Below are 15,504 nucleotides of genomic sequence, written 5' to 3' on the forward strand. Positions count from 1 at the left end.
AATGTTAATGAGCTGTGGAACAGTTAAAACCAAAAAGAGTTTACACCTCTTTTAAACACGATTATGTCGTAGCGACATTTTAAATTCTCTTCTGGGGTTACTTGAAATCGCTCCTAGTAAGGCTTAAAATTCGTTATGTGGGATTAACAATATCGTCAATTAATGTAAATATACAATTTTGTAAATCTGGTTTGACCATCTCTGTATATATAATATTCCCTACGAATTTTTGGAAATTTTAGTAGGCACTTGTCTCTACTCTGATAGCCAATTAATACCTACACTTGAGCAAATTTTGGGTTGTGGGTTTGCGACATCCAGGTAGTAGAGGTGCATATTACACTGGATGTTAACTGTAGGTTCTGGTGGTCTTCATCACCGGTGTTTCAGAGTATGTCGTCTAGAGGTAGTGGGTACTTCAAATGATATAGAGCTATATGCACGCCCAACCCCACCCAGATGGTTCCAGATGCAAAAGTGTGACAGGGGGTGGAGGCCCTATAATGTAGTGGAGGCCCTGTAATGGAGAGGAGGTCCTGTGTTTATTTCAAAACTTTGTGGTGGCTCCACCAGTTCATCTGTTTGTGCATAGCATATCTGCAAATTGCAGTCGCAATCGCACTTTTCGTGTAAAGATAACCACAGCATATTCTACCAAAATAATGACACCCCGGCGAAGTGACCACCCTCACGGCGCCGACACACCCGTGGCTCACTGGTCGGCACTCGACCAGATTGTCCACACTCTAATCAACAGCTTGCCACAAGGAGAGACCAATCCTTCACTGCAACAAACTGCCTCCGCACCCGGATCTAATATCACCAGAAGAGCTAGTGAAAGCGATGTACTAGACCCCATTCTGTTCACAGATGCCCATATTCTCAGTGAGTACGACCGGCACGTGGCGCGACGGCTCGACGTGGGCTGGGGGTCTGGCCCGTCTCTGTCCCCCTATGATCAGATTGTTTCTGGTGCTACCCCGGTCCTGACATCTGGTAGCATCATGGTACCGAATTTGGGTGCCCGATCTCAGGAAGATAGGTCCACTACTGGGCGACTACACTCAGTAGGCGGCTTTTTCCACGGGATAGAGCACCAGTTTAGCCCAGAAGTGTCCTCTAGACCCACATCTTCCAGAGCCGTTGCTGGTCCCAGAAGAAGACCCCGTCGAAGTATCACCGAGAGCTTTGAACGGCGCCATCTCAGCGCCACAGAGAACCCCATCCTGTTGTTGGATAGTCGTCCACCGCCCGCAACCACCTCATTTGAGCTTATGAGACCCGATGCGTTTGATACGCTTTTGGGTTCAATCAACGACAATTGGGGTAATTCAGAGAGGCAGCATATCAATGATATCAACAGCCGTTCCATTGATGAGTTGACTCGGAGCGAGACCCGTAGAGCTGGCCTTAATCGCAGAAATGCCATCAGAAGAAGTGTCCCCCACATTGACCGGTTTAAAGATACCCTGAGAGCGTTTTTCAAGACCCATACAAAAGATTTGCTAAAGGTGCAAAAGGAGCTTCGAAGAGCCAACTTCAACAACCCGCTTCTCAGGTGCTTCAAGAACCATATGAACCAGCGGTTCTTAGGTAATAATTACGTGCTGAAGATGAACTCCACCCTTGCGAAGTCCCGTTCAGGTGTTCTTTTCACCACCAAAAAGAGAACCATTTCTGCCAAAAAAAATGTCAAGCGTCGTAGAACCAACACCGAAGCAACCTGGCCAGGTTCACATGTTGAAGAAGATGACGATGATAGTCTGATAGACAAAGAGTCCAATTCTGACCACCTCAAGCAGCATCTTTTGAATATCCCCTTCAATTCATACCTCAGTATAGGTTCCTCGTTCGACTTCCAATTCGGGGCCTCAGAGGCTAATATGTTTGTGTTGGACGTGAATTACCAAACCAAGGAAATCAGAATTCAAATTACAATCTTACCCAACCCTGAAACTTGTAGCTGGTATATTGGGGATATCACCAAGTTTTTGATGTTTTTTGCCATTCTGGAACTTGAAGAAAATTTGGAAATCAGAAAAAAACTTGATACTTTGCTTGATATATTACGGCAGATCTCACCGAACGACCTGGTGGTCCAAAAGATGAAATCGAACTTGTTCAAGTTCGAAGTATCAGGAAATTTGATTGACTTTAACCAGTACGATTTGAGAACAAGCAATAACTTGAGTTCTAATCGTCAACTTAACAAGTGGTTGACCATGCCACCTTTTCGATACTTGGTTATTCCTCATACCAAATCTATCATAGACTCATTTAATCCCAAGATTCGTTCGGAAGGAAACACAGAGAAGGAGTTCAAATTGATGTTCTCGGGTCTCTGCAACATAGTCGAGTATGGGCTTATTAAGTCCCCAAAAATTATGGCGTTGGCAAAGAGTATGGCGGATGAGATGGAAGGGTTTTGCAGACACTACACTGGAACAGACTTCAATATGATTTCCACCAGACGAACTTCCAGTTTATTGGATAAAGCAGTGAACCTCATCACCTGTAAGAATTGTTTGATACACTTACAAACTGCGTTTATTATGTTTAATCTTAGTCTTGACTTGTCTGAGATCTACAACACTCTTTACAGATACGTGGTGAATTTTCTACCACAAGAACTCAAGAAAAAAGAATGTGTAAATCAGTTCAAAAGTTCTTCCACCAACAACAAGTTCCTTATATTTTTGGGGTCTTTGAACCGAAAAAATGGTAACTTAAGTCTCTTGAAGACCAACATACTTTTGAACTCAAACAACACCAAACCAACGGATATCAACGGGGAAAGTGACCATGAAGTTACCTTAAGAGATACAATTCTGCACATTCTAGCTGGTGAAGCTGACTCAGAGTCATGTAGCGGAGTAGATGATTCAGATATGAGTGAAGATAACGAAACTGATAATGATGAGAACGACAACGACGATAAAGAAACAAAAGGATTAAATGATGACAACTACGATTATGACCGACTAAATGACCATACTGGTGATTTAATGACTGCCACCTTTACGAGACAGAACAAAAATCCATACTCCTCTGGAGGTGGACACCAAACATCAGCATTTTTATGATACTTTTTTAATTGTATATACAAACATCTTCATTATCATATATTTATTTACAAGAACCACTTTTCTCAATCCCAAAATCCCCATCCACCTTTCCCCTTCTGTCTATCTTCCTTCTTCTTTTTGAAAAAATCTCTCCGACATTCAGTGTATGCATCAAAAAATGCCTGACAAACAGAACGGTCGTCCTGATTTCTCAACACACAGTTAATTGACGCCTGTCTGCTTTGTTCACATGGGTCATAGAACTTAGAGGGCTCTTTGTTGACCCAATTATACTTATGGTGGTGGCTATTTGGGTTATCTGGGTAAAACTTGTAGTTGTCGACTCCTCCTTTTGTGAAATCGACTTTGTCTTTTCGAGTCTCCACGTAGTCATAAGAAGGCTTCTGTTCGCTGGAGTTGATGGTTTTGGGCTTGGTAGATTGGTTGGGTGCCTCTTTTGCTGTCTCTTTGGTGGGCTCAGGCATCGTATCAAGACAACGAGGAATAGAAAATCGCGACTCAAAATTGAACCTCATCTCCTTCGTAAAACATGTCTTTACAAATACTTACAGCAAAGATACCGTGTCAGAAGTGCGGAGAGGATGCCCTGGTGACAAACAGGAAGGAGGTAGTATGTAATGAATGTTTTAACATGTCCATGAGGGGCAGACTACGGAAACTGTTGAGAGCAGATATCTACAAGATCAACTCCAAGCATGGAGTCCATAAGGTTTTATTGGCATTTAAAGGGGACGTTAATAGTATAGTGTGCTTGGATATGATTATGCAACTTGTTTTGGAGCAAATAAACAACCATGGAAAGACCGGGTTCCAACTTCTTGTGTTGAATATCGATGAAAGAAATGGTATAGAGGAAAAGCTTCAACAGGTTAGGTCATTTTATGAGCAGAAAGGAACAATAATAAACTACAAGACGGTTCAAGTCAACTCTTATTTAACAGGGAAAAGCCTAAAGCGAATTGGAATCGATAAGAAGTTCAATATATTGGTGAAAGATGAAAGTAGCCATTCCATGGAAGATATCATCAATCTTATTCCCAACAAGTCAGCTGTGGAGGACTTCAAAGAAGTCATTTATGATCAGATACTATTAAAACAAGCAGAGATAGAAGGTTGTGGAACCATCCTCTACTGTAATTCCATGAACAAGTTGTCTTCATCGATTTTGGCCAATTTAATTAAGGGAAGAGGTTCGAACATGAACTTCAAGGTCAACGATACAGAAAAACAAGGCATTTACATCAAGAACCCTTTGAGGGAACTATTTGATAGCGAAATCGACTATTACTCAGAGGTAAATGAAATTGGCCAATTAAAATTCCAGAACAATGCAGTTATTTCCAATATCAATCGGAACATGACCATAAAACAAATCACTTCACGGTATTTGAACCAAATAGAGGCTAATGGATATGCGTCTACGATTCCGACGGTTGTCAAGATTACCGAAAAACTTGTGGAACCCACCAAGTTCAAACCCATAGGCAATTGCAAAATTTGTGATGAAGTTATTTACCAGAATCCCAAAACTTGGCTCAACAAAATCACACATAACGAATCAGCTCCATTGGTGGATGAGATTGAGAGAGATTATGCGGAGCAGTATCTTCAAGCATTCCCCCCGATTGAGGATCAACTTGATGTTTCAAACTATACCATTTGCTACGGGTGTATGGTGAGTATGAATGGCACAGAGTCCATAGTGTGGCCTACGGAGAGACAAAGAGATCAAAAGGTCCTTGAAGAATTTATAATTGATAGCGATGACGATGAGTAGGAATACCAATCATTGTATATACTTATATTAGCCCATGTACATTAAGCCATTTTGCACCCAAGATCGCGAACAAAAACAATTCTAAATTGTATAACTATGTATTCTCCCAGTTTCAATATCAACAGCTGTTATGAGTTATGGAGTGAGCAGAAATCGGAGTTCTACCAACTGCCACTAAACGCTTATCCAGCAGAATACCCTGGAATATCCAAATATCGGCAGATGAGCTCATTGTCATTAGCTACACAAATGAAGCTCAACAAGCTCAATTCTACCAAATACTATGGATACAATAGCCTTAAACCTATAGGGATCAACAAGACTATGGAGCAAATAGATCATGAAAACAACTTGGTGGTGGAGACCAACGTGACCAATACATTGGAAAACGATCTTGTGGAACAGAACCTTAATGTGGAGGTGGATTTGGATAACCAAGTACCTAATTTCGACAGTGATGGAGACAACAACGATGTCATTGATGCTCTAAACGATGAAGATGAAGGATTCATGGCGGAAGAGGTGGAATATCAAAACGACCACTCTTTGGGCACTAGTATAGTAGAACCGGTGAATACTGTTTCTCCCATCCGTATGCCACACGAGAGTTCCAGTCCCACCACCGGTACAATCAACACACCATTTCCCACGCTAGTGATGAGAGCAGAGCAAGACAATGAAGAGGATATGATACTAGACGACCTGAGTTGAAGAATGCTGAATATGATATGACAATACAACAGAGTACTATATGAATATGCAATAACTCCCTATACCTTTTGTTTATCCACTGGTGCAAGTTTGATGTAATCGACTTTCGACGTCAGTAAATGAAAAGACGGGATCACCCATGAACCACAGCTACACCTAGAGCCTTTCCAACTATATCCTCCCAATTTACTTTGACATTTGACACAGTGAAATTTTCCTTCAAGCTCTTCTTTAGGCAATTTCATCCACTTCAATGGATCTTTCAAGAAGTAATGGGAGCAGTCCGCCGAAGCCTCGAAACTTGAATGGATGTGATTGCCCATCTTCTTGTGGAACGTCGCATGCCGAGAAGATTCGTCAGGCTTAACGTGAGGCAATATCTGAGTTGATTTGGCAAGAATCTCCCGGCAGATTTTACACCTTAATACTCCGGAAGGTTCCTCCTCCTCTATCTGCTTTGAATCTGAATCGTTCTGAGTATGGAATTGGTTTAATGCTTCTTTGGAATCACCTTTGTTGAACTCAATCAAAAAGTCTCTGTAAGCATCACTGGTCAAGTCACCTTTGCAGGACTCAAACACCTCGATTTGTTTTAGAAATGACTCGTTGATGTTTATTTTATCTTCAAGTTTTCTTTGTATAGCATATATGGCTTGTTTCATCGATAGCTTATAGAATTTAATCAAATAGCACACCACTACGGTGGGGGCTCGACTCAATCCTTCGTGACAGTGGATTAAAATGGCGCCTTTATGGGGAAATCTAGGGCTTATGGAGGCAGATCCGGTCGTGTTGTACAAGCAGTTGTTGATGAAATCAAAGGATTCGGGCAAAATTGCCAAAATGTTTGAGGTCAAATCATCATTGATGGGGAGCTGAAGGCGAGTATATGAATGTATAGCTTTTGGAAGGGGCCCCGGGACCACCGAAAGTACATGAGAGATTCGGTGTGCCTGGAGATCTGTGTCGGCAAGTCCTTCAAAGGATGACAAGTAGATGTTGCCGATGATTCTATAAATCATGTGTGATGTGTTTGCGATGAGGTGAATGCGACATTCACCAAAACTCGGCCAATTGGGGCGAGAAGGGTGAATATTGGAAAGGACCTATTTGGGGCATAGATACATGAAAAAAAAACGGATTTCGAGTCTAAAAGAGTGGAATAACAAGGGGGTATGACTTCAGAAGCAGAATCGGACAAACATAAAAAACAACAACAGGGTTAAACACCTGAGGTAAGGCGGTACGAGATTTACGCAACAGCACCCCACACGCGCGTACACCACAATGCACCGCGTAGGCAGCACCACCGACGGCGCGGCCTCGGTTTGTGCGCTTACCGCTTCCCCGGCTATTAAGTTCCTCGGGTTTTCGACCCAGCTGTCCTCTGAAATATCCGAGCGCATCTTAAGGTCAAGGATGTCAAGTTCCGGATTACGTCATTTGCTATTGGTCAATTTTCTATCATCAACCACACTTCCTGAAAGGACATGAAGTTTAATAGAACCCCCATGGCCAGCTCAGTTTAATATCCTGCCAACCGAAACAAAAATGTTCGGTTTACCCTGGGCAAATAAAATAATTACGGTCAGATCTAACTCCGAAGCCATGCCGTAAATAAAATGTGGGCGATGGCACCATGCAATACGCCACCCGCACTGCTCGGTGGCATGGCGCGGTGGTGGTGCTAAGGTCCGTGCAGACCTGTGGACAGCTCGGCTGGAAGATCCGGAACTGGGATGGGATTGGCTACATATCAGATATCACTGTGGACGACCTATGTTATAGAGCAGGGAGACGACTATTGAAATAGAGCATCGGGGATACGGAATAATCATAAACACGATAATGTCTGACCCATTGTCATGTACAGTTATAAAGCCAAAAGCCAGAGTCGGAAAATCCTGTGATATTACAAGGTTATTAGCCAGTCACAATTGCATAGTAAAGTGGAAAAAAATAAAAAAATATGGTTTGCAGAGTCCACTCCGAAATCTGGGGATGAAAATTTTCGGTGACTGGGATCCTCAGTTATACCGATAGATAAAAACCCCATCTTTTTTGGGGGGAACAGACAAGGGATGGGCCTCGGAATAATCTCCCAAGTATATATATTCCAGTCCGAGGCCGCCAGTTTTGAGGAGGTGCCCATTAATATAGTGTCAAAAGTTCCAGTTAGGGATCCTACTAAACAACCGGGGGCGGCACACGACCGCACTCTTGCTCCGATCTGTTAAAAATCTGATTGGCTTAAATGCCGTTTCCTTAAGCTACAGAAAATTTTATATAAATACGTGAGTTTTTCCCTACCAGGTACCCGATTTTTTTCTGTAATCATCACTAAATATGTCATTGGTTAACTCTATCAAGAAATCTACTAAGTTACAATCCGCCTTATTCAACAGTTTGAGAAGTTACTCGACTGCTGAGCCAACTTTAAAGCAAAGATTGGCTGAAATTTTGCCAGAAAAGGCAGAAGAAGTCAAGCAATTAAAGAAGGAATATGGTAAGACCGTCATTGGTGAAGTGTTGTTGGAACAGGCTTATGGTGGTATGAGAGGTATCAAGGGTTTGGTCTGGGAAGGTTCCGTTTTGGACCCAATTGAAGGAATTAGATTCAGAGGTAGAACCATTCCTGATATCCAAAGTGAGTTACCAAAGGCTCCAGGTGGAAATGAACCTTTACCAGAAGCTTTGTTCTGGTTGTTGCTTACCGGTGAAGTTCCAACTGTCGAACAAACCAAGAAATTCTCCGAAGAATTGGCTGCTAGATCCGCTTTGCCAAAGCACGTTGAAGAATTGATCGACAGATCTCCTTCTAACTTGCACCCAATGGCCCAATTCTCCATTGCTGTCACCGCTTTAGAATCGGAATCCCAATTCGCTAAGGCTTACGCTCAAGGTGTCCACAAATCCAAATACTGGGAATACACCTACGAAGATTCGATCGAATTATTGGCTAAGTTGCCAAATATTGCTGCTAGAATCTATAGAAACGTTTTCCATGACGGTAAGTTGGGTAAAATCGATTCTTCTTTGGATTACTCCGCCAACTTGTCTAACTTGTTAGGTTTTGGTGAAAACAAGGAATTTGTTGAATTGATGAGATTATACTTGACTATCCACTCCGATCACGAAGGTGGTAACGTTTCAGCCCACACCACACACTTGGTTGGATCTGCTTTGTCTTCTCCATTCTTGTCTTTGGCTGCTGGTCTTAACGGTTTGGCTGGTCCATTACATGGTAGAGCCAATCAAGAAGTGTTGGAATGGTTGTTCAAGATGAGAGAAGAATTGAACGGTGATTACTCCAAGGAAAACATTGAGAAATACTTATGGGAAACTCTTAACGCCGGTAGAGTGGTTCCAGGTTACGGTCACGCTGTCTTGAGAAAGACCGACCCAAGATACACTGCCCAAAGAGAATTTGCTCTTAAGCACATGCCAGACTATGAATTATTCAAGTTGGTGTCTAACATCTATGAAGTTGCTCCAGGTGTTTTGACCAAGCACGGAAAGACCAAGAACCCATGGCCAAATGTGGACTCTCACTCCGGTGTGTTGTTGCAATACTATGGATTAACCGAAGAATCCTTCTACACCGTTTTGTTTGGTGTTTCCAGAGCCTTTGGTGTATTGCCTCAATTGATCTTGGACAGAGGTATTGGTTTGCCAATTGAACGTCCAAAGTCTTTCTCTACCGAAAAATACATTGAAATGGTTAAAAACATCGCTTAAGTCATTTAAAAGTTGCCATTCATTTTATATTCGGAAATGTCTATATAGTTATTTATTTTTTATTTATTGTGGTAAATGTCAAGCTTGTACAATTTTCAGTTTCGCAGCACTCGGATTTTTTTTCAAGTTAGATCGTAAGGCTTATTGGATATAGATGAGAAGCATAATACGCTTGAGGCGTTGTCATTCCACTTACTCGGGAACCCTACATCTCCCAAAGACAAACTTCAGCCCCAAGATTCCATCGGGCGAAGATGCTGCCAAAATTGACAAACTTGCTACCTCAAATCTCTACAAATGGCAGAAATCAAGATCTACTTCCAAGTTTATTTTACATGACGGGCCCCCCTATGCCAATGGTGACTTGCACTTGGGCCATGCACTCAATAAGGTTCTTAAGGATATGATGAACCGGTACGAAATGCTCTATAACAACAAGTCCATCGACTATGTTCCTGGATGGGATTGTCATGGATTGCCCATTGAATTAAAGGTCACCAAGCCAGGGTTAGACCCTGTTGAAATTAGACAAAAAAGTCGAGACTTGGCCAACAAGATGATCCTCAAACAAATGGAGCAGTTCAAGAAATTCAGTATCATGACAGACTGGTCCACCATATACAAAACCATGGACCATGAGTACGAGGTAAACCAGTTGAAGCTTTTCAAGACATTGATAAAAAATAAGCTTCTCAGCCGGCAAATGAAGCCAGTTTGGTACGGATGTGACACTAAGACGGCATTGGCCGAGGCGGAATTGGAGTACAGGAAACACAAGTCCATTGCTGTGTATGTGAAGTTCAAGTTGGTCGATGACCCAACCACGAGTCTATTGATTTGGACTTCGACCCCATGGACGTTATTGGGAAATAAGGCCATTTGTATCAATGAAAATCTCAACTACATCAAGTTAAGCAACGAGTCGGAGAGTTTAATTGTCCAAGAAGACATGGTACAATCCGTGCAAGCTCTCAACCTTTCATTTTCTCATGTCGAGCTGGTTGCAACCAACGATTTGCTCAAATTGAAATACTTGAACCTTTACAATGAACATTGCCCTGTTCTTCACGGAGACCACGTCAACAACGCTTCAGGGACTGGTTTGGTGCATACTGCCCCAGGTCATGGGATGGAAGATTATTTGATTGGGTTGAAACACAACTTGACAATCGACTCGATTGTAGACGATGAAGGAAGGTTGGTTGATCCAGGATACCCCAATGATCTCCCTGTTAATAGAGTGGAAACCATCAAAAAGTGCATCAAAATCTATAAGGATTTGGGAATACTTTACCATGTTGACTACAACTTTGTTCACAATTATCCCTATGATTGGAGATCCAAAAGCCCTGTTATTCAAAGAGCTACCCCTCAATGGTTTATTAGTGTCGATAAGATCAGGGATAACACCTTAGAGGCTTTGAGCAAGGTTGACTTTGTCCCAGAAATTGGTGTCAACAGATTGAAAGCCTTTATCTCCAACAGGACTGAATGGTGTATTTCCAGGCAAAGAGCATGGGGTGTTCCATTGCCAATTGTATACTATAAAGGAGAACCACTATACGAAGTGGTAGATCATGTGGTTGAAAAGTTCGACGAGTTTGGTACCGACGAATGGTTCGGTAATGATGATGTGCTCAAGTGGTTGCCTTCCAATTATGTTGAAGAAAACAGCTTAGATGTAAAACATTTGGTGCAGAGCAAAGATACCATGGATGTTTGGTTTGACTCAGGAACTAGCTGGTCCATTTTGAACGGACAAATTGCTGACGTTTACGTCGAAGGCTCTGATCAACATAGAGGATGGTTTCAAAGTTCTATCTTGAACAAAATCATCTCGACCGGAGAAAACTCCGAGTTCCAAAGTGTCAGTCCGTATAAAAAGATTGTCACCCATGGATTTATTTTGGACAAGAATAACGACAAAATGTCAAAGTCTCTTGGGAACATTATAGCACCAAGCGATTTAATTGACGGGAATATGAAAACCGGTGTACCAAGATTGGGAATTGATGGTTTGAGATTGTGGATCGCATCTTCCAACTACGTGAACGACATCTCTATCAGTAATGAGATCTTGAAGAGAGTTTTGGATAACTTGAAGAAATTCAGAGTGACATTCAAGTTCATGTTAGGTAACTTGAACGACTCTGAAAATATCCTGGCTAATTATGATACTTTGAGCGACCTTGACAAGTTTATCTTATCGAATTTGAAGAAATTACAACAAAACTGTGAAACTAACTTTAAGGAATACAACTTTCAAAAGGCCTTGAAAGATGTAAACAACCACATGAACAACGATTTGTCTTCTTTCTACTTTGATATATCCAAGGACTGTTTGTACACCGACTCAATCGATTCCATCAAGAGACAAAACATCCAATTTGTACTTAAACAGGTTTTGAAAACTTATACTGGGATACTATCTCCCATGTTGCCCAATTTGACTCAGGAATTATGGACCAATAGTAGAACTATCTTGAAACAAACGGAGATTTCACCATTCATGCTTCCTTATGACTATTACAAATTACCAGAAACATATAACGATCCCCAAATCGATTCTCAATTCCACAATTTGATGCAATTGAGAGAGAGTTTATTCAGCAGATTAGAAGCTTTAAGAAAAGAAGGTAAGTTCAAAAAGTCATTGGAATTGAACTTATACATCCAAACCAATGATGATTTCATCAAAAAGAATTCAGGTCTTCTCGATGATTTCTTCTTGGTTTCGAAGGTAGCTATCAACAACCTGATTCCACAAGATCCCTTGGATCATTTTGAACAGGACACCAATAAGATCTTCATAACACTTGCAGATGAACACAAATGTCCCAGATGTTGGAAATTCACTGCCACAGTTGAGGACGAGTTATGCCATAAATGTGCCAGCGTTGTCAATCCCCTGTAAATAGAGAATAGAACTATAGTTAGAACAACTCTAACACATCAAACATCGAACTACACACAAAATACTAACAATACTACTTATCTTTTGCCAGTCATCAATTGATTTAACAACTGGGAGCTGGAAGAATTGTTAACTAACCCAGGAGGAGCACCAGCCAGACCAACTCCAATGGGTTGAGGAATTGGACCGTTTTGTGATTGACCCTGCAGTCCTTGTGGAGGTGCCAGTTGGGGAATCTTTTGAGAAGTGATCTGTTGTTGGGGAACCTGTTGAGAATGAGGAGCCTGTTGGTTTTGAAGTTGTTGCAACAATAGCAATTGCTGTTGTTGCTGTTGGGCACTAGCACCTGGGTCCACGTTCAACTTTTGCTGTTGTTGCTGTTGTTGTAACAAGATTTGTTGTTGAATTATAGGGTGGTTTTGGTAAGCCAAATGGTAGTTCTTAATGGGTCTCAACAAATAGGTTTCTATGATTCTCTTGGAAGATGACTTTTCTTGACCATTATCCACCTTGCTCAAATCTTTTGGAAGATCCTTGTTAAAATGGAACAATGGCAAGAACGTGCCGGTGCTCTCAGTGAAATTTTCGAACTCTTCGTTGAACTTAACTACAAGCTTCTCTCCCTTGTGAGTCAAATTCTTCAAATTGGTGGTAATCTCGTCCAACACCTGCAAAGGAGCATAGGCTTCATCACTATCACTATCATCAGCTGCATCCTTCTTCTTTTTCTTTGAAGGCTTGGTTGGAGTTGTGGTTTGCTTTTGCTCTTTAAATATCTCTCCCAAAGTAGGGAATGCCGAAGGGTTTGCCAACGCAGCATTGTTATCAACAGCTGGAGATGAGGTGTTGGAGTTAGCTTTGGCCCAGTGAGCGGTTGCAGGTAACACGGCTGGCTCCTTTGCCTCTTCCTTAGGCTCTTCTTCTTCGTTCAGCTGGGAAGGTGCTACTCCCGTACTGGTGTCTTGAGATTCAAGATTTGATGAGCTTGAAACTCTATTCATAGTGCCCATTTTTATACCCTGTTGTGTAGACAAGTCTTTTCTAGTATAAGAATCGGCTTCTTCACCAGGCTCATGTAAAAACATGCAGTTGGGGTTTTGGCATGGGTGACCTCTCAAGTAACTGGAACAATACTTGGTAGTACCATGAGCAGCTCTCAAGATCTTTCCATCCAACAAAGATCCATCCATATCATTGATACACCTCAAGGCATCTTCCTTCTTCGCGAATGTTACATACACAACGAGACCGGGGTTTTGATGGTGGTGCACCGCTCCTGGAGCGTTTGGAGGTGCCTTTTTGTTGATGACAATCTTCAGGATCTTCCCGTATCTACCAAAGTATCTGTCGGACCTCAACACCGAATGCAAGTCTTCTGGATTACAGGGAGGATTTAAACCAGTGACATAGACCAAATTCTTTTGAACCACTCTGATTCCTGCCAAGTGTTTCTTGCTGGCCAACTCACTCTCCTTCTTTTCCTTTTCTTTTTGCTTCTTATCACGTTCTCTTCTATCACGCTTCATCTGTTGCATTTTGAACTCTTCAGCTGAAACGGATTTGTACTCGACAGTCGAATCTTCGTAAAGTCTCCTACAACCAGGGCATCTTCCATTTAACTCAGGAATCTGCTTGATATTGTTGTAACAAAACTGGCAAATCTGGTATCCGCATGGACATGGTTTGAAGTTCTTGTCGCTGATGTCCATCTCCTCCACACATAAGGGACAGAACTCTTCTTCTTCATCGCTGATGAATGAATCGTCGATTGATGACATATTGTGTACTGGGGTGATTTTGAATTGGGATTCACAGAAAAAATTCGCGACAATCTGGAAGTACCAAGAAGTATTGAGAACACAAGAACAATCCAATGTCATTCATCACAGAGCTATGGGAGTCAGTGTTCACGCCCGGCACCACGCCGGCTTTGATAAAGGCCACCCACGGGAGTTTTATAATGTTGATTTTGTCGCTTTGCTCCCTCGTGTTCATGACCAGATCCATCCACTTTGTTAACCTCTTGGTGATATCCATCTTACTATACGCTTCAGTGGTCTGGTTCATTCACGAGTTAAACCAAGCCAAATTGAAGGATAACCTCGAATTGGAGAAGGAGGTCGAAGAGGATACAACCTCGTCTGAGAAAGAAGTGTCTAAGGTAGAAGACGCCAAGCTGAGTGAAAAACTGTCTACTTCCGCCACAGCCAAGCCTTCTGCTAGCCCTAAAAAGAGAAAGGTATAACAAAGTTCGTGCTCAATCTTTGCATTCATGTTTTTACCTATGTTAAATGTATACTTGTATATCTTGACCCATTTATTTTACATACTGAACATACTGAATAATTGCGACACTGAAAAATACCTTCCTCATGAGCTTTGCAGATGCGTTTCAAACGTATATCAACAACCCCGAAATATGCAAGAAAATTACTCTTTATAACGATGACACGGTAATAATCATCAAGGACATGTTCCCCAAGTCGTTACGGCACTATTTAGTGATTCCCAAGTCCCCGGCAGTCACTCACGCGCATCCGCTTAAAGTGTTTAATGATAACGTGAAGTTATACGATATCCTCGAAGATTACGTGCAATTGACCAAACAGTACATTACTGACGACTTAGTAAAGTTTGGACTACTTGAAGATGATCCAGAAACGATCAAACAATTTAAACAAACGTTTATCCAGTGTGGAGTACACTCGATCCCATCACTCAATAATCTCCATATCCACGTGATGACCAGGGACTTCAATTCCCCTCGTCTAAAGCACAAGAAGCACTTCAACTCGTTTAATACTCGATTTTTTGTGGATTTTGAGGACTTGAATCCAATTGGCGAAAATAACAATACTGAATATTCCGACTCCAACTCAGAAAACTTACCTGACACTGAATATTCCAGTGGAAGTGACGATTCTCGCACCGAAATCTCCAACTACAAGTTTGAAATGAACCCCAAGAAGCTCCATGACTTAGTAAAAAGTACACCGCTAAAGTGTTGTTACTGTGGGCAATCTTTTGGTAACAGTTTCAGCCAACTCAAAAAGCATTTGACGGTGGAGTTCGCCAAGAAGTTTGACACTAGCAAAGATATTACTTGCAATGGAATGACATAATGCATAGAAATATTACAGGGGACTTCAAATCTTTGTTGGGGTAAAACCTGGGGAAGAGATGAGTTGAGATCAAGATGCCACAAAATGAACATATCCTTTCCAAAAAGCTACACTTGAGGAAATCATGGAGTATACACCCCACCGACCTGCAATTGC

General features: G+C 41.8%; 10 protein-coding genes across 10 annotated transcripts; 7 read left to right on the plus strand and 3 right to left on the minus strand. All coding sequences in view use genetic code 12, as the record gives it.

The window, feature by feature from the left end:
• Nucleotides 1-662: 662 nt before the first annotated feature.
• On the plus strand, nucleotides 663-3,083 carry PSN45_001616 (uncharacterized protein; the record flags this gene model as incomplete). Its single annotated transcript, XM_006689765.2, has 1 exon — nucleotides 663-3,083. The coding sequence occupies one exon, from the start codon at nucleotides 663-665 to the stop codon at nucleotides 3,081-3,083; it is 2,421 nt and encodes an 806-aa protein (XP_006689828.1).
• A 65-nt stretch (nucleotides 3,084-3,148) lies between these two features.
• On the minus strand, nucleotides 3,149-3,550 carry COX23 (Mitochondrial copper homeostasis protein; the record flags this gene model as incomplete). The annotated part of the gene is made up of 1 exon (XM_006689766.1): nucleotides 3,149-3,550. The coding sequence occupies one exon, from the start codon at nucleotides 3,548-3,550 to the stop codon at nucleotides 3,149-3,151; it is 402 nt and encodes a 133-aa protein (XP_006689829.1).
• A 167-nt stretch (nucleotides 3,551-3,717) lies between these two features.
• CTU2 (Cytoplasmic tRNA 2-thiolation protein 2) lies at nucleotides 3,718-4,863 on the plus strand (the record flags this gene model as incomplete). Its single annotated transcript, XM_006689764.2, has 1 exon — nucleotides 3,718-4,863. One exon carries the CDS (start codon nucleotides 3,718-3,720, stop codon nucleotides 4,861-4,863), a length of 1,146 nt encoding a protein of 381 aa, XP_006689827.2.
• Nucleotides 4,864-5,112: 249 nt separating this feature from the next.
• On the plus strand, nucleotides 5,113-5,574 carry PSN45_001619 (uncharacterized protein; the record flags this gene model as incomplete). Its single annotated transcript, XM_006690367.2, has 1 exon — nucleotides 5,113-5,574. One exon carries the CDS (start codon nucleotides 5,113-5,115, stop codon nucleotides 5,572-5,574), a length of 462 nt encoding a protein of 153 aa, XP_006690430.2.
• A 59-nt stretch (nucleotides 5,575-5,633) lies between these two features.
• On the minus strand, nucleotides 5,634-6,596 carry YVH1 (tyrosine protein phosphatase yvh1; the record flags this gene model as incomplete). Its single annotated transcript, XM_006689763.2, has 1 exon — nucleotides 5,634-6,596. The coding sequence occupies one exon, from the start codon at nucleotides 6,594-6,596 to the stop codon at nucleotides 5,634-5,636; it is 963 nt and encodes a 320-aa protein (XP_006689826.1).
• A 1,324-nt stretch (nucleotides 6,597-7,920) lies between these two features.
• Nucleotides 7,921-9,312, plus strand: CIT1 (citrate (Si)-synthase; the record flags this gene model as incomplete). The annotated part of the gene is made up of 1 exon (XM_006689761.2): nucleotides 7,921-9,312. The coding sequence occupies one exon, from the start codon at nucleotides 7,921-7,923 to the stop codon at nucleotides 9,310-9,312; it is 1,392 nt and encodes a 463-aa protein (XP_006689824.1).
• Nucleotides 9,313-9,387: 75 nt separating this feature from the next.
• ISM1 (isoleucine-tRNA ligase) lies at nucleotides 9,388-12,226 on the plus strand (the record flags this gene model as incomplete). Its single annotated transcript, XM_006689759.2, has 2 exons — nucleotides 9,388-9,438; nucleotides 9,533-12,226. The coding sequence occupies 2 exons, from the start codon at nucleotides 9,388-9,390 to the stop codon at nucleotides 12,224-12,226; spliced, it is 2,745 nt and encodes a 914-aa protein (XP_006689822.2).
• Nucleotides 12,227-12,303: 77 nt separating this feature from the next.
• NOT4 (transcriptional repressor general negative regulator of transcription subunit 4) lies at nucleotides 12,304-14,004 on the minus strand (the record flags this gene model as incomplete). Its single annotated transcript, XM_006689760.1, has 1 exon — nucleotides 12,304-14,004. One exon carries the CDS (start codon nucleotides 14,002-14,004, stop codon nucleotides 12,304-12,306), a length of 1,701 nt encoding a protein of 566 aa, XP_006689823.1.
• Nucleotides 14,005-14,099: 95 nt separating this feature from the next.
• PKR1 (SMK killer toxin resistance protein) lies at nucleotides 14,100-14,471 on the plus strand (the record flags this gene model as incomplete). Its single annotated transcript, XM_006689757.2, has 1 exon — nucleotides 14,100-14,471. One exon carries the CDS (start codon nucleotides 14,100-14,102, stop codon nucleotides 14,469-14,471), a length of 372 nt encoding a protein of 123 aa, XP_006689820.1.
• Nucleotides 14,472-14,598: 127 nt separating this feature from the next.
• On the plus strand, nucleotides 14,599-15,348 carry HNT3 (aprataxin-like protein; the record flags this gene model as incomplete). Its single annotated transcript, XM_006689756.1, has 1 exon — nucleotides 14,599-15,348. The coding sequence occupies one exon, from the start codon at nucleotides 14,599-14,601 to the stop codon at nucleotides 15,346-15,348; it is 750 nt and encodes a 249-aa protein (XP_006689819.1).
• Between the last annotated feature and the right edge of the window lie 156 nt (nucleotides 15,349-15,504).

The sequence above is a fragment of the Yamadazyma tenuis genome, chromosome 2 (genome assembly GCF_029203305.1).
Source record: "Yamadazyma tenuis chromosome 2, complete sequence".
Taxonomy (NCBI): domain Eukaryota; kingdom Fungi; phylum Ascomycota; class Pichiomycetes; order Serinales; family Debaryomycetaceae; genus Yamadazyma; species Yamadazyma tenuis.